A 22,600-nucleotide genomic window follows, 5' to 3' on the forward strand; every position below is an offset into this window, starting at 1 on the left:
CCCAAGAGCATTCCCCGCGCGCCCAGCCCATCGCATCGCATAGCATGCCATCGCTCGCCCATCGCTCGCGCGCCATGCCTCGCCCACACGCGTCACACGCCATGCCTTGCGCATGCGCATCGCGTACCCGCAACATCGCTGCCCTGCGTTGCGTGTGTGTTGTGCATCGTGGGTGCTCGACTTCGCAAGCATCGCGCTTCGCTTCGTCGCAGCCCCGCAGGCATCGCCTGCCCCTGCCTTGCCTAGCGCGCACGAGGCACGCAGCTCGTGCTGCTGCCCGTGTCGCATGGCACGGCTCGCATAACGGCCTCGTATGGCTCGACGAGCCATACTTCCATCATGCCCATGTTCGTGTTTTTGGTTCATAAAACGGACCAACCTAATTAAAACTAAATTTTAATTCACGAACTTGCATTAATTATATTTTTCAAAAAAGTTACGATTTAATTTTTTCGAAAAACAACGATTTTTAACGATTTAATAAACTTTAACGACAATCCAATTTTGTAAAATTAATAAATCAAGGGCTAACAATATTCAAACTTTTAAGAACGACCGAATCAACTTTAAAATTTGAACCTTTAATTAACAAAATCCGAAATTTTACATCGTTCATAAACAATTAAATTTCAGATTATTAATAAATTGGTTTAAGTGTGATTAAAATTAACGAAACCATTCAAAATTTTAATCTAATAATTTTTAAAATTAGCCACTGACCCATGAAATTATACCCCCTTTCCCAATTAACCGAATTATTAATCCATAATTAATTAAAAATCAATTAGGGTTGTAAATTTTACGAATTGGGGAAAGGCAAAATTAGGGTTTATACTTATCGGAAAAATCTGACATTTTTACCAAAGATCAAGCATTTAGCCAGAAACATTATGTCAAAATATCAAGCAATTCCGAGTAGTTTAAGTCGACCTTTTAATTGAATTACTGTCCGACACATTTAATTTTTAATGAAAAGTTAACAAAAACGCCCAAAAACTGATGTTTCGAGGCCTGTTTTCGCAATTCTATTCGCATGAGTTGATCTTAGAAAATCGTTTTCCATCAGATTAGGGTTTTAAAAATCGAAAAACCGAATAATATTGATTTCGGAACTGCCAATTTCGCAATTAATCCCATAATTCGAAAAAATTCCGAAAAATCAACAAAAATTCCAAAAATTTCGACAATGCAAAAACAATAATAATCATGCTAATTCATGCTTTGAATACATAATGCTCATGATACCACTGTAGGGGAATACAGTTAAACATAATAACATGTGCGGAACAATCCCCAAAGCCAGGAAACATGTATAAAGCACAGATTAAGCAAACTTACATTCGAAGCGTGTTTTCCACAATAATCCGTCAACGAACACGAACAAAGAACTCCACTTGTAGTTCCTCTACTTGGTTCACCGACACGATCAGATCCGTCTTGATTATCGTAGCTTAGACAATCGATCAAGAGATTTGCTTTTTGGGATGAACACACTATGGAGGCACAAAGAGAATTAGGGTTCTCTGTTTTCTCCTAGGGTTGTGTGTAATCTGAATTGTGATTCCAGTAGTTGGAAATTAGGTCATAAGGTTATTTACATAACCTTACTAACCGACCAAGCCATAAGGCAAGGCCGGCTAGCAAGCCCGCGCAGCATCACACGGACACGCACAGCGAGCTGGGCCGTGGGCCGCGCTGCTGCTGCTGTGTCGTGGTCTTGGCCCGCGCGCGCACACAGCTGCTCGGCCATGGGCCAGCGCTGTTGTGTCGCCTTGCTTGCTTGCCTAGCGCGCGCGCCCATGGGCCTTGAGTGCTTCGTGCACTCGGCTCGTGGGCCGCTCCTCGTATCCGCGTTTAATATATTTCCGATATATTATTTATCGTTTCGTATACGACGAATCACCGTCGTACGGTACGATTTATTCGTTTCGCCTAGCTTACGAATATTCGCGATACGATATACGATTCCGATGCAAGGTCGTATCGTATAATGCGTTTCCAACTTAAATCCTGAAAAGCTATTACATGAATTTCCGATTCATTTAATCCGGTGATCTGTTACGTGTCATTGGTGTGACCTTGTAGGTTCAGTCAAGAGTAAGTTGTGAGTTCAATATCCATTAGAACTCACTGATCGGAAGCATTGCTCCAGCTAGTTGTTCCGATCACTTGATCTCACTGAATTAATTGTTCGCAATTAATCTGAACCTTGGTATTAGACTTAATGCACCTTGGGTGAAGGACATATTTCCTTCAATCTCCCACTTGTCATTCAGACAAGTGTGCATCCACATTCCTTTGTCTCTTAGTGTTACTGAACATAAGGTAAGATCCAAGCCATCCTTATTAGGTCCATAAGTGTTTCTCGGATTACAAAGTTCAACTATCAAACTTTTACAGAAGGTTAAGCCTAATCATTCTGAGCAAGGCCATGCATTTTACAGTATCTAAATCTCCGAAAGGCCTTGTTACACAACAACACCATATCCTATCAAAGATAGGAGGACAATCCATTCTTGCAATCTATGAACAATCACTTTGATTCATAGTACGCCCAATAACTGCTTTTATATCCTCCTTTTATGGTGCGACGTTTAGCTAGTATCAAAGCGAACTAATTCTCAAATGAGCAGACATAATCGCTCATGTTCTGAGGAACGGTTTCTAATCCCCATTAATGAGAACTACCTATGACATGACTATAATCTCTTAAAGCGTTCTCATGGTCAATCCGATACAAGATCCAATAAGTATCTATGCAAAAGATTCTGACATCCAGTCACTCTAGTTCAAGAAACAGAACTAAGTAATCTACTTGCAATCTAATCTTCATTAGTCATTGGCCGTCCACCTTTCAATGACCTGGATTTATAGAAACCTGCCATTTATGGAAACCTGCTAAAAATAGTAACTGCCATAATGGGTAGTTGTTAAAAGTGGCAAGTCATAAAAGATAGAAACCTGTCAGAATTAGGTGTTGCACTCCAACATAAATCCTAAATGAGATAGAAATTGCGAGAGAATCCTGTTCCTAATATGATTCGAAAATAAGAGTTACGTATTAATTAAAATCCTAACGAGCCTATAGTTCGTAACGGGCCCAGATGCATTCCATCATAAAATTAATACGCACTAAAAGACTCGATTAAGTCTCATACACTCCGGATTCTAAGAGTCTGAATCTGACAAAGAAATGGCCCAAACATCAATTTCAACGCCCAGCCCTGGGCGCTGAAATTGCCTGGATCCTATTTTCAACGCCCAGAGCTGGGCGCCGAAATTTTTGACGCCCAGCCCTGGGCGCTGAAAATACCTGGGACGTGTTCTTTCCTAATTCCTCGTGGATTAGAGTTTTACAATTCTATCTTTCCACGAACTCTTTTCTATAAATATAGCCCCAAGTTTGACGTGAAAAGAACACACACAACACACAATACACAACACACACACACAACTCATATTCTGAGTATTGACTCTAAACCCCTAAGCCTAAGCCTCACGCTGCGAAATTGATCACGCGTTCTGTCACAATCGATCCAAAAATCGAACAGAACGTATTCTGTCCCGTAACTTGAGATTCATTAAATAAAAGGAGGAATAGCAAAGTCAAAGTGGTTAGTTTTCTGAGAACCGTGACGCACCTCTCAAAGGTGCGTCGTAATGTGCCCCTTCGCATGATTTAATTGCTTTCCTCGCCCTTTTATGAACTGTTAAACTAATCAAATCTGATTGTTCTATCACGCCTAATAAAGATAATATGTTGGGAAATTTGATTATCATGCTAGGTCCCGTAAAACAATCTAAATCAGATAATCGCGATCGATCTAGTATTATATGTTGCATATTGTTAAAATCAACGCAGATTAGTTTAATAGTTAACGCATGTCCCTTCAATTATTTATGCTGAGCTAGTAAGGATATCCTGCCTCTGGAGTTATCGAAGAGCGAGTACTCCTCTCGGTAGTTACAGTCCCCCGAACCCTCAATCTCTACCTTGCGGGTGTATGTTGAGAGATCCTCACACCAGGGATCACAAGGGAACCTACGGCCGTCGTGGTCAAACATAATTGCACTCCCTTTATGTCACGATAACCGGGTTTTGTCAATTTTTCTCATTGTCGTTAAAAACTGAATGGCGACTTCTATATTACTAGTCAATTGGGTGTAAACTCACAGGAAATCCAATTACACTTGATTTGACAAAAAGAAACGTCACACCCACGAGGGAAGAGTTCACTCATTAGGCTCGTGCTTTTTCGACCCCCTCACAGTGGCGACTCCGCTGGGGATAGTGAAGGAAATACTCGTGCTCATAGGTAATCAAAATAGCCGAAGGGTGAAACGATCCTACCCCGCGTTTATTTCCCCATCAAGTTGGGACGACCTGAAAATCAGCATATTACTGTGAACGGACAGAACCGCATAACGAATCTTGGCTCCCTTGGACGTTTCATATCGGGAGTCGGGACTAAGGATACCCATCGCCAACCATCGCTCGCCCATTAGGTCCCTCTCATCGGTGCATGCCCCCTTGGCTTACATCGTGATTGGCCTCTTGGGCGAAATTCGTCTGTTGAAGGCACTACCTCGACTGGGGCATGTGTTGGATCTGCGATAGAAGCGGTACCAAGCCAGGCGCAAATACTACCCATAGAAGCCTATCATAAACTACATGACATATTATTATTGCCTCATGATGTAATGTTAGTTATGTGTAGCGAAATATGTGATTGTGTGTGACAAACAACGTTAGAAAACCAACGACCTTAAAAGTTGCCCAAACATTCATAAACCAATTGGCCAAAGAGTTATACCAAAATACGTGTTCCGCAAACCCGAACGATCGCCACAAAAATAAGCGACGCTCGGGATGGCCTGTAACGAATCCCACAAACGATGCACAACGCGTAAAGGACGTTATAAAGCAAGCACGCAAAATTAAAGTCGCAAAAACAAAAGTAGACGAAAACTGAAAACGAGAACCAGCCAGGGACGCATTTTCAACGCCCCTGGCTGGGCGCCAAAATTTCTCACGCCCTTCGCTGGGCGCTGAAGTTGCTGCCTGGCCTTTTGGTCAGGCACAGTAGCCTCGGTGCCCGCGCATAAAGTATACGTAGCAGTAAAAGAAAATTCGTGAAAATTGCTGCGAGGGCGTATGAAAAGGTCCACCCTAGGCCTACTAAAATTAAAGGTCCACTATAGGCCTACCAAACGAGGATCACTCACTCTCGCCTCGTGACTCAAAGACCACAACCATCTACCTTTTAGCCCAAATAAAAAAAAATTGATTGAAGGATTTATGTTGGGGGGAAATCCCAAGCAAAAAGAAAAAATAGAAAGAGAAAAGGGAGAGCGAAAAGAACGAGCCATGAAATACTTTGCCCGTACCTCCCAAAGTACGAAATTTACCCAAGTAAAACGAAGGAAAAGAATTGAGTCAACCAATCCAAATCATGCCACAAAAACTACATAAAGTTCTACGATGTCTACCCTTTCCAATCCTTATGTTTTTAGACGCCTTCGCTCTGGGGCCCCTGTTCAGCTCATTTAACCCATCCATGTTCTCATTGCCATAACCCAAGAAACCATTACCTCGACTCTTGTTCTTGAACGTGTTATCAACTGCAAACCACGTACGACCATTGACACGTGCGTCATACCCATTATTACACCACCATTAGTATAATGACCATATAACTTGTTTGAATACATCCTGTTGATATACCCTTGAGCCGTCCCCATGCTATTCATTGGCCTTGGTTGATGTAATCCTCGTGCTTGACTAATACCTATACAACTCATTCAACCCATCTTTCAAGCTGTCTTGAGTAACGAATAAAAAAGAAGACCACTGAAAAGTACATTCTACGCTTAACGTAAAAAAATATTAATAAAAAAACTTTGCAAAGCACATTTAAAGTTCGTCTAAAAAAAAAGCATTTTGCGCACCAAAAAAAGATTCGCCCAGAAATCATTTTCAGCGCCCAAGGCTGGGCGCCGAAATCTTTAACGCCCCAGCCTGGGCGCTGATTCTCTCTGCTTGCCAAATTTTGTCCATAAGTGCTCGTCATTTTATCCGCACATGCACGGAAAAATAACGAACACTTGGAGGGGTACAGCACGTATTCAGATATACGTACCAAAAAAACACATGAAAAGATTTTTGCGCAAATACATGTACTTAAAAATATAAAACAAATTTTTGGCTTACGGCAAGGCAGCAGATTAAAATAATAATAAACTTCACTTATTCCACCGTTTCAAATAATATGTTTCCACCTCAGAACGTACTTGTTTAAAATCGGCATTCTAAGAAACCATTTTCTAGGCTAAGAACTACGCAAGATCTAATTCCAAATTAAATCTATTTAAGGCGGATACGTAGGCAATCCATGATTCGTTCCAACCAATTTTGCAAAAATGTTAAAGCCTATGGAATAACAAGAATAAGCAATAGAGTCCCTTATTGAAATTTAATTACTTGCAACCCAAGTCGAAAGAAAAATTTAAGTCAAAGGAAGAATCCAAGTCATCAAGATGCCAAAACGAGCACACATCGAAAAATAATAAGGGCACGTACCCTTGCCAGAAGGAGCACTCACACTCCTAGGCACTTAGCCAAGACTCAAAAGATCGCTTTACCTCAATTGAATGGGGGCTAGCGCAAGCGTCCATGACCTCTAAAGTACTCGACTTGACCCTCCCTAAAACGAACTAACTCACTTAAAGACCTTCTTTCACCACTAGACACAGTCATAATCGCCAACAAGTAGTAAAGGCAGTAAGCTTGCAATAAAGAGGATTGTTCTACGGCATCGCCCATCGTTCCTTCGATCTCAGGGTATCCGTTCATGGTAATTCAAATGCTTGCAAATCCCCTTTGAAAAAAAAATCAGACATTGTCAATGGGACTTGGCACTTAACCAAGGCTCACCCTACTCAGACATATGACACGGGCATCTAAAATCGAAATCTGAAAGCATCATTAATGGGAAGGCATAACAGCAACTGGGGGCTAAAAATTGAAATGAAAGAGCTAGGGAAAGAACTAAATATACCTTGACCTTTTGTACGGACATACACCAAGTAAATCTAAGTCAATTTGAAAACGGTTTATATTCCCGCAATTCTGGAAAAGATGGCCTTAAAAGCCTAAAGCATATGCCAAACGGGCACAAGTAATATCTTGACACCTGCACCCTGGCTTCCAGCAAATCCTTAGACAGCATTCCAAAAATCGTAACAGTATTTTGATTCACTCATATAATCCTGTACGAACCTTTCTATAAGTCAACTTACATAGGACACCTTGGGTTGTACACAGTAGGACTCGGATTTTAAATAATTTTCAAATGATTTTCAAAGACTTTTTCGAACATAATAAAGTGTCGTTGGTTTAAGCTAAGTATGCGTTTATCTCAATGTTGCAAGTGAGTCAAAAGATTTCAAAATATGATTATGGGTAAAGAAAGGCACCTAGCTTTTGGTCAAAGGCATACTTCAACATGTGACTACCTTGACCATGGCAATGTCGCACAATACGACATTTACAGGAAAAGTAGCAAATCACTACTCGAACGTAACTCGCACTAAACGAGTCTGGTTCAAACTATTCATGATCCATGTCACCATGAATGCATAAAAATGTATGCAAAGCATTATAGCACCAAGCCCATCCCGTAGCTACAGTTGGAGGCTTGAGAAAAACACTCTAGAAATGCTCGAAATGTCGATTTTATCGCAAATTCTCAACGCTAATGCTATACACAAGTCATAGGGGCACAATCCTAAGGTCAATCGTGTAAAACGAACCTTAGAATGATCCCAACCCCTCCCAAATTCTAAAGCACTACTTAGAATATATAAAGTCACCCCACTATCAACGGTAACTGAAAATCGCGAGTCACCAAAACTCGGATCAAACTACTGCACATAACGCTCGCCCTACAAGCACCCGTTACACAGTCTACGTCGTTCAAAAGCAAAAGCGAAAGAAAAATCAAGGATAAGAAAACAAAAAGAAAGAAACATCTATGAATCCTCGCATCGAACGAAGTAATAAGCCGTGCATACCCACGCAGAAGGTGCTACACTTGTTCGAGCACCTGAACGAGGCGTGATAAAGTACTCCAATGCAAAAAATAATAATGATATCCCAATACCTGGAGAAATGTTCTAATACATGTTATTAGGCCACACAAGCCTACGCGCACCATAAGTTCAACCATCCCACGATACAAGTCTAAAAAAAAGAGAGTAAGGCATATTTCACTAATGCGGGCACGACCAAAGAGCATGTGTAAAAGAGGCAAAGACTACTTATCGCCCAAATTCAAAATGCAAGCCACACGAATTCTACATTAAGGATTAAAGGTAGCAAAATATTACCTACCACGACAGGGATAGCTCGCACCTACACGAGCGGAACCCCAAGGCATCTTTCTCGAAAGAACCTACAAAAAACGTACGCCGAAAGGAAGCATCCCAACATGCATGCTTGGGGGCTCCAAGCTACGAAACGACCATAGCAAAATAAAAAAAATCTCGAAGAAAATGTTTGAACAATCGAAAGGGCACGATGCTTGAGCCCACTTATGGGCCTGACCCCTATCAAGCTTCTAAGCAAACTATTCAAAATCAGTCATTGCTCAAAAAAAATGATTCAAGCGAACTGATTAATGGACCGCACACAACGACCATTCTATGAACGCTCGTTCGCACATACATATCATCATTCACGAACACGTTCAAAAAAAATATACGAGCGATCAAAATATACGCCTCAAGGTATGTTCCTCGGGCCATATAGACTCGCCCAGCTATTGCAATAACTGTACACCTTAAAGAGCGACAGTTCCTTTAAATAATCGCCCCAAAGAGACAAACACCGTAGTCCACCAATCGGCTACGGCTTTTCTAGAAATCATCACGATCACTTAACTCATTATAATCTCTAATAAAATTCTACGTTCCAAAAATAAAGAAAAAAAAACAAAAAAAAAAGAGAATACGTAGAATTTCCAAATGTAGTAGACGAACGAACGAACAAGAGGCCAACTGTGTCATCAAGAAACCTCGCCAGAAATCATTTTCAGCGCCCAGCGCTGGGCGCCGAAATCTTTAACGCCCAAGCATGGGCGCCGAAAACGATACCAGGCCCAAAAAGGCCCCTGACTTCTATAGGGCCCTGCCGTATCTGTTCGACTCGAAAATTACCGATTTCTGAAAGTCGCACCTCACGGCTTTGTTAAGAGTAGCACACCACTACAAAGATCGCTCGCACTTACGAACACAATCCCAAACACGATCAAGGACATTACAGAATGCGTATCCCCAAGGAACCTCTTTGACAAGAAATGACCGTCAAGCACGAGTGCTTGGGGGCTCGAAAGAAAATAAACATTTCAAAAGAAAGTATGCAAAGTTAAAATCGTATCCCCGGACTACGCTATACACAGTCCCGTGTTTGGACAATCTCAAAGAGAAAAACGGATTTCGACCTCAGACAAAGGTCGTCGTTGATACTTATATATAGTCCCCTAATCAAGGACCCAGGTAGTGGCGAAATTGAGCCGTAAAGACTAGCTCAAAACCATGAAAGATGATGACCATGAGACAATGGTCCATCTAAGCACGTTGTCAACCCACATTCAGGTTGCAACTATATTCGAGCATCCCTCGAAAGAAAATATATTTTTCAAAAAAACAAAAACAGGCTCGCCCACCTTTAGCGGGCGGGGTCTGCGTCACTAACCGAGCAGGTCCTCAGTTTTCGAAAAATAAAATCTTCATATTCAAAATAGGCTCGCCATCTTTAGCCGGCGGGGTCTACGTCACAAACCGCGTAGGTCCTTATTTAGAAAAAAAAAAAACAAACTTCAAAATAGATTCGTCCACTTCTTTCGGACGGGGCGTCCACCCTTAGCGGACAGGCTCGCTATCTTTAGCCGGCGGGTTCTGCGCCACTAACCGCGCAGGTCCTTAGTCGCTGCAGCGATAACTTTTTCTGGTTTTCCCTTTTTCCAAAAATTAAAGGATCGGTTTTCCCTTTTTCCAAAAATTAAGGGATCGGTTTTCCCTTTTTCCAAAAATTAAAGGATCGGTTTTCCCTTTTTTAAAAAACTAAAGGATTGGTTTCCCGTTTTTTCCAAAAAAGAGCGATGTGATTGGTTTTCCCTTTTTCCAAAAATTAAAGGATTGGTTTTCCGTTTTTCCAAAAAAGAACGACGTGATTGGTTTTCCCTTTTTCCAAAAAATAAAGGATTGGTTTTCCGTTTTTCCAAAAAAGAACGATGTGCTGGATTTTCCTTCGTTTTACGTCCTATAAAAACAAAGGGGTTTTCTCGTTTAGCTAACCATGAAAATGAGAATCTTTAACAAAAATTTACCTCGTGATTGGGCTTGGCCAGGCCCAATTACACTTTATAGCTTTGATTTCGAGAACATCTGTAGCTACTCCCAATGACAAAGTGAGGGAGTTCCTACGCCTCATTAGATACTTCCAATGACAAAGTGAGGGAGTTTCTATACTATCCGTTGACAAATCCCAATGACACGTGAGGGATATGTCGACACTTCAAGTGATGACCCTTAAGTCAAATGTTATCACTCGGGGGCTCGTGAGACCCTCGCAAAACAAGTCACCTACACCATGGCTTGTGTGACGCACTCCGTCTAGTACTTTGACCATCGTCTCATCCCGAGACTCACTCAAAGTGGGGGCTAACTGTAGACACCTACTTTTGTCCCCATTCCCGAAAGGGAAGGTTCGATGATATGAACATAAAATGTCCACTTGACAACGCATCTCCTATAAAATAACGAATCTCAATCCCCTTTTCATTTCACCCAAAACCTGCTATTCATAGAAACCTGCCGTTTATGGAAACCTGCTAAAAATAGTAACTGCCGTAAAGGGTAGTTGTTAAAAGTGGCAAGTCATAAAAGATAGAAACCTGTCAGAATTAGGTGTTGCACTCCAACATAAATCCTAAATGAGATAGAAATTGCGAAAGAATCCTGTTCCTAATATGATTCGAAAATAAGAGTTACGTATTAATTAAAATCCTAACGAGCCTAGAGTTCGTAACAGGCCCAGATGCATTCCATCATAAAATTAATACGCACTAAAAGACTCGATTAAGTCTCACACACTCCGGATTCTAAGAGTCCGAATCTGACAAAGAAACGGCCCAAACATCAATTTCAACGCCCAGCCCTGGGCGCTGAAATTGCCTGGATCCTATTTTCAACGCCCAAAGCTGGGCGCCGAAATCTTTGACGCCCAGCCCTGGGCGCTGTAAATACCTGGGATGTGTTCTTTCCTAATCCTCGTGGATTAGAGTTCTACAATTCTATCTTTCCACGAACTCTTTTCTATAAATATAGCCCCAAGTTCGACGTGAAAAGAACACACACAACACACAACACACAACACACAACACACAACACACAACACACAACACACAACACACAACACACAACACACAACACACAACACACAACACACAACACACAACACACCACACACAACACACAACACACACACACAACTCATATTCTGAGTATTGACTCTAAACCCCTAATCCTAAGCCTCACGCTGCGAAATTGATCACGCGTTCTGTCACAATCGATCCAAAAATCGAACAGAACGTATCTTGTCCCGTAACTTGAGATTCATTAAATAAAAGGAGAAATAGCAAAGTCAAAGTGGTTAGTTTTCTGAGAACCGTGACGCACCTCTCAAGGGTGTGTCGTAATGTGCCCCTTCGCATGATTTAATTGCTTTGCTCGCCCTTTTATGAACTTGTAATTAATCAAATCTGATTGTTCTATCACGCCTAATAAAGATAATATGTTGGGAAATTGGATTATCATGCTAGGTCCCGTAAAACAATCTAAATCAGATAATCGCGATCGATCTAGTATTATATGTTGCATATTGTTAAAATCAACTCAGATTAGTTTAATAGTTAACGCATGTCCCTTCAATTATTTATGCTGAGCTAGTAAGGATATCATGCCTCTGGAGTTATCGAAGAGCGAGGACTCCCCTCGATAGTTACAGTCTCCCGAACCCTCAATCTCTACCTTGCGGGTGTATGGTGAGAGATCCCCACACCAGGGATCACAAGGGAACCTACGGCCGTCGTGGTCAAACATAATTGCACTCCCTTTATGTCACGATAACCGGGTTTTGTCAGTTTTTCTCATTGTCGTTAAAAACTGAATGGCGACTCCTATATTACTAGTCAATTGGGTGTAAACTCACAGGAAATCCAATTACACTTGATTTGACAAAAAGAAACGTCACGCCCACGAGGGACGAGGTCACGCATTAGCCTCGTGCTTTTTCGACCCCCTCACAACCACCATGCTGTAGAAAGCTATAAAATCCCAAACAACCCAAGTTCCAAAAGAAGTGCTCAGCCTCTTGTAACAGAACCAATTATACGAGAGATGGTCCGAAAGATTAACCATCAATTTAAAAAAAGAAACCAGCTTTTCAGAGACAAAACTTCTGGACAGACGATAAAATCCTACAAACAGCATATTACCATACCCTTTGATACAATTAGAAACCCTGGGAGCTCGCTAGCTGCATAAAGCATTAAACTAATCATGTTCATCAAATATCAATTTGGCCTTTAAACCCCAATATAACCCTTTCCATCCAACATAAAGCATTCATTCTTATAAACTGCGAAATCTTACACTTCAAATAAGAAACCGAGATGCATAATCATACGTATAAAAAACAACCAAATTAAATAAAATAAACGAATAAAACACAAATATTTCAAATCCAATACAACATAATCAGATTAACCAAACCAATCAACGGAGCTAAATACCCCAGTTGATTATAAACCCGAAAACCCGTATCAGAAAAACACAAAAATCAATTAAATTAACAATTATAAAACTAAATCACCATCCTAAATCGCATAATTATTAAAATCAGATCGAATCACAAGAATGACGACAATATCCAAAAAAAAAAAAACAAATTCATTCCAGAGGTTCTCCCTTCTGGAAGAGATTGTTCATAAAAAGAGCAGGTCAGCGGTTTTTTTAGGGGAAAAGAAGAACTTGGACGCGGCCCAAGATGAGTCGACTCAATAGAATTCCCCAAAAACTCAGCCCCACTTCCACCGCACCCAAGATGAGTCGCCGTCGAGTCATCCACCTCAGAGCCGGAGTTTGCAGAGAACGCGGCTTGAAATCCGGCTGAAGAAGTCATCGCTTTCAGATCTGGGTTTGCCTCCTTCGTATTCTCTAAGCTTGTATTTTGAAACAAAATTGAGAGATTGAGATGATTTGGTGAGAGGAGACTTTGAAGGGAAAGCTCGATACTTGGAGTTTGAGAGACAGAGAAGCTTTGGAGTTTCAACAACGGAGATCTGGAAAATACGAGAGAGAAAGAGTTGTACAGGGGAGGCAGGAAATGTATGAGAGAATATGAGAGAGAAAGGGAATAGCAGCAGGTAGACTGCGTCGCACCAAATTAAAAAAAAAAGGAAACCGAATTTTTTTTACCTCCTTTGTGTCACATTATTACTAATCTGCGACGCAAATGACTTTGGGAACATCTTAGAGTCATCTGCGTCGCAGATTAGTAATTCTGCGACGCAAATGACTAATTTTAATGCTTAGAACTGTCAATTGCGTCACATGTTTAAATGTGCGAGGAAAATGTGGTGATGCAAATGGTTGTTTTTCCACTAGTGATGGATGTGGGATTGGAAAGTTTCGAATATGGTACTTGAGATTAGAAATTTTGAACTTGAGGTTTGGAATATGGAATTGAACAGTCGGCATTACGACGACATGAATTTGAACATTTGAATTTGAGGTTTTGAGATTGAAATTGGTGATTTTAATTTGAGGTTTGAAGACTTGTAAGTTTTGACTAGAAAATCCGGTATGACACCGTTGGATTTGAGTTTTAAACATGAAATTTGAAGTTTGGAATAGAAAATCCGGCATTATGACGCCGTTGGATTTGAACCTTGAATTTGAAATTTGAAATTTGAATTGGAAAATCCGGCATTATGACGCCGTTGGATTTGAACTTGAATTTGAAATTAGAAATTTGAATTGGAAAATCCGGCATTATGTCGCCGTTGGATTTGGATTTTGAATTTGGAACTTGGAATTTGGACTAGAAAATCCGGCATTATGATGCCATTGGATTTGAATTTGAAATTTGAAACTTGGAATTTGGACTAGAAAATCCGGCATTATGACGTCGTTGGATTGAATTTGAAATTTGAAACTCGGAATTTGGACTAGAAAATCCGGCATTATGACGCCGTTGGATTGAATTTGAAATTTGAAATTCGGAATTTGGACTAGAAAATCCGGCATTATGACGCCGTTTGATTGAATTTGAATTTGAAACTCGGAAAATCCGGCATTACGACGCCGTTGGATTGGATTTTGGATTCGACATTTGTGCGTGAGGCGTGTTTAAGGGTTTTGAATCAAATGGAATGACACTCCTAAAATACCTTAAATCGGCGATTTTAGATGCACGAGGCTTGAATGATGCTCCTAGGGGGTTGGTTTCCTAGTTGGAGGCTAATGGGTTTTGGCAACCTAGAACTCGAGGTTAGCCATTCAAGCGTGCAAAGACGCCCACACAATGCACAAATAGCACGTTGTCGCAGTAACATGAATATGAATGCGACATGAAAAGTTCTCAACTTAAGGTCGGTCTAAGTTTTGTATGATGCAAGTGGTCGGCTTTGGGTGTCAAAAGGTACTTGACTAAGAGGCGGATCCGGCAACAACTTGCACATCCACCTAAGGGATGTGTGTGTCGGCAGACGACCTCCATACTTGACATCGGGAATGTCAAGCAAATGTCAAGTTTCGGTAGGCGCGGAAATGGTCACACACTTTGGTCGGGAACCGTATGGAGAGTCACCATTTCGTTGCCCCCGGGACTAGCCCGAATGTAGAACACATCCGTTTGGGCAAGGTAGAAATTCGTTTTGCACAAATATGGTTTTCGAAAAATGCATGTAATGCCTAGAAATTGAAAATTAAAATCGCACTTGAACATTTTATTTGAAAAGCTCGTTTTTCGACATTCGTTCTCAAGGTTTGGGAGCGTCCTTCAGAATACAGAAATAGACTGACTCCCACTTGAAAACTCGAGCAACATGGGCAACAAGCCACTGTGAGCCATTGTGCTGGATGCAGGCAGTGGCGTTTGCATAGGGGCCTGCGCCTGGCGCCAGTGCTGGCATCCAAAACTTAAGTAGATCAGTGGCTTGATGCTCAAAGTCTGCTCGTATTTTCGAAGTTGAAATCAGGAAGTCCCCAGTGGAGTCGCCAGAATTGTAGGCGGGTATTTTTTGTACTTTCTTTCCCTTCCTATGGGGGCGGTGTGTTAGGACCTTTGTATTTTTGTACTTTGAAGGAGCCGCCACCAAACATTGTTTAGGGTCTCGTTTGGAAAGACCAAAAGGATGACTCTATTAGGATAAGGCTTTGAATCTTCGAAACGGATGGGTGAGATCCGGGCAAGGGAACGAGATGCTTATTCCGCGAGCTTTAGAAATAATTCAAGTGCATGACACAACATTTTCGAAAATACCCTAGTTTAGACTATGTGGGTTTGAACTTAGAACAAATAGAATTTCTACTTTGTATTGTGGCCACTTTGCTTTAAATTTAATTTAAGGGAACCTAAGATCGGTTTGTCCAAGAAATTATCTTTGTTAAGCGTGGTGTAACCTTGTATTTTGTTGAATTTAGCATTTGAGGTGATGAAAGCGATAAGCAAGTAAAGCAACATCACAATTGAAAATATGTGCAGAATTAGTAAAATACAAGACCCCCTAGAAATGGACTAGGAAGTAGAACCACATTGCCTAGAAGGACTAGGCAAGTAAAGTTGCATAATTGAAGGTTGCGGAAGTGAAATTGCGGAATTGAAAGGTGCGGAATTGAAAGATGCGGAATTGAAAGGTGCATAATTGAAATTGCGGAATTGAAATGGCAATATTGAAATTGAACTTAAGCACATGAGATCCGAACGCCAAACGACTACTTAAAAATAAGTGCGTCCGACACGGATTCACACTACAAGAAATTTACCTTTTCGTGGGGAATATTTAGTACCGAATGTATAATCGCTACTATAAGTTAATAGTGTGTGTTAAATAATATAGACAATTATCGCACTTTCTAATCGATATATTAGCCTTTAATTAATCACAACGAAAAACTAAGTAGATATTATTTCCTGTATACCGCCTACTTTTAACAAATTGCGCTCAACTTTTCGTTCAAAACTTTTCGCTCAAAACTTTCAGTTCCCTCCACTGCCTTCCGTCTTCTCAAATTAGGGTTAACATCAGTTTTCTCTCGTCCTCACACCAGTTGATACCAAAATCTTAAACTCGGAGCGCGAGATTCTGGGAAAGGGCATGAATAATTCAAGAAAGCATTGGTCGGGATTATCATCCTGGATTCTTAAACCGATTTCAAGCAAGCATTCGTTTATTATATTATTTATGCACAATTAGCACAATATCCTTACACTCAATATTTAAAGATCTGGAGCTGCAAACAATGAGTGCGCTTCAACTTACTACTCTGAATTCCTAACATTATTACCAGAGGGAGGGAAAAGGCATGTGGTCCCCTCAAATTATCTTTAGAAACCTGTGAATTCTCATTTAAGACCCATGTACTTCAGTCATTTTTCATTCTCTTTTCTTTGATACGCTTAGGTCACTTGTCCCACATTGAAGAAAAGGAATGAAAAATAGCCAACTTATAAGTCTAGAGAGTTATTCCTCCCGTTGCTACATGGTATTGGGACAAAAACATACTTGGCTTGTAGGTGGTTAAACTGTCCTCCTATATGAGCAGCTGAACTCGACATTGAAGAGTGGATACTGAGGTGAGGGTGAAGTTCCCTTGATTCGTACAGCTCTTGCAAGTACCAGTGATCAATTTGTGTAATGTAGGAATTGACATTGAAGAGTGGAATTGACATACCTGTATTTTCTGCCTCTTCTTAGCTCAAACGTCTGCTGTCCTGTAAACTTTCTCCATAGCACCTTAGTACATGACTCTGAGGAGTATCCTTTCCTGGAAAAAAATGTGCATTGAAATTAGTTTCAACTGCGAGTTAGGTTTATCATCCTTCTTTATTTCGAATTGCTATCTTCTATTGCATGGGAGAGTGCCTTCAATTCAACAAGAACACTAGAAGTAAAGAATAGCTGACTTCTAGCTCTAGGATCTTTGGCTCTCTATGATTCCTCGTTATTCCTCATTAGTGTTTTAGGATCTTTTCTTGTGCTCTGGCCCTAGCTGACTAGTTTTTCTGGTCGTCCTGGAACCAAGCATATTGCTAATCAGTGTCAACTATCTTTTGAAAATATCCTATGTTATCTAACTCCGGAGATCAAATTGTTTTGTTCATTGTACAGATCTTGTCCAATCTCTGGGTTTGAGAAATAAACAGCTGCAAGCAGTCAGGTACATATGTGCACTTAAGATGGCAGATGCTTTCCCAATAGTTTCACTATTGAGAACACATTTGGCTAACATCCAGAAGCAAGTTGATGAGATTATTGATAGAGGCTGCAGAACAGCTCAGGTGATCATTTAAAAAAATGAGGCAGTCTATAATTTTCTAGTTTTGTTTTATGCATTTCAGTCTGCTTTCATTGATTGTTTAGAAAGGATCGTGTAACCTGGCAATGCATAGTGCCAATATCTTGTGTATGAATGCGGCAATCACTATGTCACATATGTCAATTCAATCTTTCATATTTCACATTTCTTTGTTTACAGCTACATGCTTTCTTAAATGTATTAGGGGTCACCTCCTACTCAAATACTCAATACAGTTGAATGATAAAACATAAAAAAGAAAGAAAGGGAGATACGGAGATATGAGATGATTAATGAACAAAGGCTTGCGGAAGCATAGTGGTAGGGAGCTTGAGTAAGAAAGACAAGCATCAAAATTCTTCAAAAGGAAGTGAAAGTAAAAAGGAGGGTTGAGTCAAATAGTGGAAATCAACCCTCACATTTATAACATCATATTAACATTTGAAATCTTGCATCATGTAGATTTAAGAATCAGAGAAGGCGTTGAAGATGTTTCGTTTCCACTGTCTGATTTATGAATCTGGGACTAGAAACTTAAACAGGATGCTTCGACTTGCTCATATATTGAGTTTAAATTTGACCTGCAGAAATCACCCTTTGGTCATCAGAAGAACATTAAGTTATGTGATTTATTTAGTGATAATTTACACAGTAGTCTAAGTAATAAGCATGTTCTGTATAGCATAAGGGCTAGCTCCGATAGACATGATACGCTCTGTTAGTACATGAGCCTATATGTGTTTATGCACGCGGATAATACTGAGAGTTAATTAGTGAAATGAAGTACTGCAGCCTTCTCTCATAAAATTCATTTATGCTGTTAATATTTACTTCCAATAAACAAAAGTACTTTTGTTAACATGGTGGCATGGAGATTTGTTTCATGCCAGCCTTCTTTGGTTACACTACCAAGTTCAAAACTTTGGTCAAATTGATGTTCTTCATATGTAAAAGGTTGTCAAATTCCAATCAATCTCTAGATGTATTAACGTTTATGCTTGGCTCTATTTTACTCACAATTGGGGAAGGGAAAAGAAAATGCATTGTAAATAACTAATTATACTGACACAATACATCTGTACAGTTCTACACCATGTATAAAAGAACTGTTTTACTTCATGTCTTTTTGTTCTTCTGAGGATCTTAACCCATCTCGACAGATTAAATTTCAGTTACTTTACCAAGTTAGAAGCATCGTTTTCTTACCCTAGAATATTATCTTACCACTTCCAAAATCTTAAATATGGTTGAGATGCACGCACTCATCAAATTAGAAATTTCAGTTCCTTGTTTGATTATATTTGAACAACGTGTGTGCTTTCTAGTATCTTATTGATTCAATTTCTTGCTACTTTTACCAGTTTTGCAACCACCTTACCCTTCTCTATGGAAAGTGGAAACACGACCTTGGATTGCTTTGGTGGTTGAACTGGCAATGAAGTTAATACTACTGTATTAGAGGATGGTTTCTGATAGTCGATATCTTACTTGTGTTTTCCTTGCTTGACAATGTAGACACATTACATTTTGTTGTTATATTCTTTTAAAGAACAACTACAACAACACTTTCGAGTACATGCAATGGAAGCTGTGATGGCATGCTGGGAAATTGAACAGTTTCTACAAAGCCTGACAGGTAAACCCTCTGCGTAATTGGGAGCAAGCAGTTGAGTCTAGCATGAAATTGATCAAGTCCAGTTTCATGTTTGTGTTAGTCCGGTCTGGACCTCTGGTTTGTCAATTGCTGAAGTTTAGGAGTAACCAAGTGGAATTGAAAATTGTTTTATATTGACATTCTAAATGATGTTACCCTTGTCTTTTTAAGGCATCTAAGGGTGAACTTATTCCCTCTGGTAAAATTGATGTGTACCAACAAAGCAGGGAATTAAGTGGAGTCACACTTGAGCATTTTTAGTTTTCTCATATACACATTAATTTGGGCCATGAAATCTATACAACTTTCTATACAAATGAGAGGAGGATTCGGTAGTTGTTCAATTTGTAGAGGCCAGGATAGCATACTGATGTTGGCACTTTGCTCTTCTGGGTGCAGGAGTCTCTCCAGGTGAAGGCAAAGGGGCAACTATATCTGATGACGAAGATGATCCCATAGATAGTGAAAGTATCTTGGTCGATTGAGGTTTGGATGGTGGAGACACCATGGGATTTGGACCCCTTTAGCCCAACTGAGAGTGAGCGGTCACTGATGGAGCGTGTGAGGCAAGAGCTAAAGCACGAGCTTAAACAGGTAAGCCACATTGTTGCACAATTTTTAGGGGTTTAAGAATTAAGAAATTTCAAGTGCAAGTCACTGATATCTTTGCCTTTGTTTCCTTAAAAGGGCTACAAGGACAAAATTGTGGATATAAGAGAAGAAATCTTGAGCAAAAGAAGAGCTGGGAAGCTACCTGGTGACACCACCTCCGTCTTAAAGGCTTGGTGGCAATCACATTCTAAGTGGCCATATCCGACAGTAAGTTATCTGAGACCTAAAAAGTTTGTACTCCTATATTTTATGATAACAAGGACGAAAACAACATGAGGATTTGCTATTTGTGATCTGTAGTTTCATGTATTGCTAGAAGTTCCTAGGAATTTGGATTTGATTAAGAGTTGGTGCTACTAGAGGACTTTTAGAATCATATTTTTTCAAGACACCACATTACTGTTTCAGTTAATGCAAAAAACTCGGTATTAAACGGGAAACACTTATTCTGGTCAGTTTGTCCATTGAGCGGATCCATTGTGACTTCTGAGTAGAGAATTTTACTAATATATGTTTCCTTTATATACTTTGAAGCAACTAGACATATATGTCTATATATGCACACAACAAAATTGATGCATTACTGTAGTCTGTATGATATGTTGGGGTTGAGTAGTTGACCCATGTTATGATAATGCATGATATGTTGGGGTTGAGTAACAGGCCTGCAGCTAAAGCGTCAACAATTGGTTCATCAATCAAAGGAAGAGGAACTGAGCGTAGTAATATTTCAAGTTCTAGAACATTAAAGAGTAAACGCAGAAGGTAATTTGATTTATTTCTAATCCCTCTTCTTTAATTAGCTTCCTTCTCAACTTTCAGTTGGATCCTAATCGGAAATATATAATTTCTACAGGTAAAACAGTGGCAATTGTTTCATTTAGATGAAGAACAACGTTGGAAAAGCCTCTGCATCTTTTGTGCCTTTTTAACATAATTCTATGGTATTGTGGCATTAGACAGAGCTCCTTGAGCTATCTGTTTGGAAATGGAGACTCTCTGAAGCCTGCTGCCACTAAAGCTCCATCCAACTACTGCGCTGAGCTGGTTATGAATGAAGCAGCAAGGCCTGCTGTTTTTGCTGATAACCCCAACCTACTGATCACAAGAAGGTTCCTGCTTATAAACAACTACTACCGTGCTGACGGTTAAAACACTGGAAATTTCATCACGGTATGACTGAAACAACATCAACTTTTTTTTTTCCCCTTCTAAAATTTTATGCACATAATTATAACCAAATTTCCTTGGTACTTACTATTAGTTTTAACTCTTTGATTAGATAAGATTCTAAAAAGAGGGGGAATTCTTATTTACGTAAGAATTACAGTGTGACCTTATTATTACCATGCATACTTGGGATGTTCAATCAGGGTTACTTATGGTGGGAAATAGTTGGAAATGTGTGTCATAAAAGGATTGAATAGTATGGAAAATTGAATATTCTAGAGCTTCTTTATTGCTGAAAATTGTTTTATGACTTTGAAAATTGTTTATTTTCAAGAAATTTAATCATGAGGGATTTCTGGTGAGGTCTAAGTGCCATTCTTTCTCTCCTCTTATTGATTCAGTCTCATGGACTTGTGCTCCGTATTTGTTATTGTTAGAGAAGTTACGAGTAGTTGATTTTTGTTAATGAACTATGCTATTCGTCTACCTGAATCTCGGACCAACTTGTCTTCAGCGTTTGAGTGTTTGATCCCCTACTTGTAACTGTGGTAGAAATGCCGCTCCATACAAAATCACTTCTAAATATATTCATGATTTTGTGAAGTTTTTGCCGATGAATGATAGATAGTTAAAATAAACTGTTATTTATCATGGATTTCGTATACTAATACATTGACCTTTACTTCCAATATGAAGATTATGGAATTACCCTTTATTTTCCATTATTCAAATTTGTATTTGTTTGCTACTTTCAATATTGAAATTCTATCATTTTTTTTGGGTGGCTTGCTATTTGTATTGTATGTTGCGGTGTATTAGTTGTAGAGAAATATTTCCATACTAGTGATATTAACTATCGTACATTTTTTTGACTTGCAGATAACTCTTTATTTGGCAAAGGTGAAGTCTGACTTATTTGGGGAAGCACATGACGTTATCGACTTACACTATATTAGTAGTTTTGTTGTTACATTGTAGTAGTTGATTAGTTCTTGCCATTTGCAAATTATTAGACAACATTTTGTTATGTTTTTAAGACTAATGGACAATTATATATCACCTATGTAATGACTTATGACTTACTCTATATGAGTTATTTATTTATGATATTATATTTATCTTATAATTATATAGGATTCATGTATAATTATAATTGTCAATATGCTTGATAGCGGCAACGTTTGACAAGCTATTATAAAGTATTTTATAGCGATTATAATCGATGTGATAGAATGTCAATCTGGATTGTTATCCTAGCAAATATATCAATTACGAAATGAATAGTATCACTTAAATCTGCAACGAAAATTACCTATAGTAGTGATTATAATCGAAAATTACCTAGTAGCGTCTATTGCATTCTCTACTATAACTACCAATAGCATCAATTATTTTTGCACTAAAACGAATGTATTTGGTATGTGAAATTAGGAAATTATAGCGATTATAATCTCTACAATAATCGATACTATTACACATAGTATTTCGTATCGATTGTTTTGGTCTACCACATTGAATGTA

The 22,600-nt window shown here is 39.5% G+C and overlaps 1 protein-coding gene across 1 annotated transcript; it reads left to right on the plus strand.

Annotated features, from left to right (window-relative positions):
- The first annotated feature begins 17,122 nt into the window (after window positions 1-17,122).
- Window positions 17,123-20,185, plus strand: LOC110785880 (homeobox protein knotted-1-like LET12). Its single transcript, XM_056829942.1, is given in 8 exon segments — window positions 17,123-17,156; window positions 17,457-17,626; window positions 18,186-18,294; window positions 19,005-19,075; window positions 19,159-19,279; window positions 19,697-19,815; window positions 19,817-19,891; window positions 19,985-20,185. Coding segments are annotated over 8 exon segments (900 nt in total).
- Window positions 20,186-22,600: the final 2,415 nt, after the last annotated feature.

This window comes from Spinacia oleracea, chromosome 5, assembly GCF_020520425.1.
Source record: "Spinacia oleracea cultivar Varoflay chromosome 5, BTI_SOV_V1, whole genome shotgun sequence".
Classification (NCBI taxonomy): Eukaryota; Viridiplantae; Streptophyta; class Magnoliopsida; order Caryophyllales; family Amaranthaceae; genus Spinacia; species Spinacia oleracea.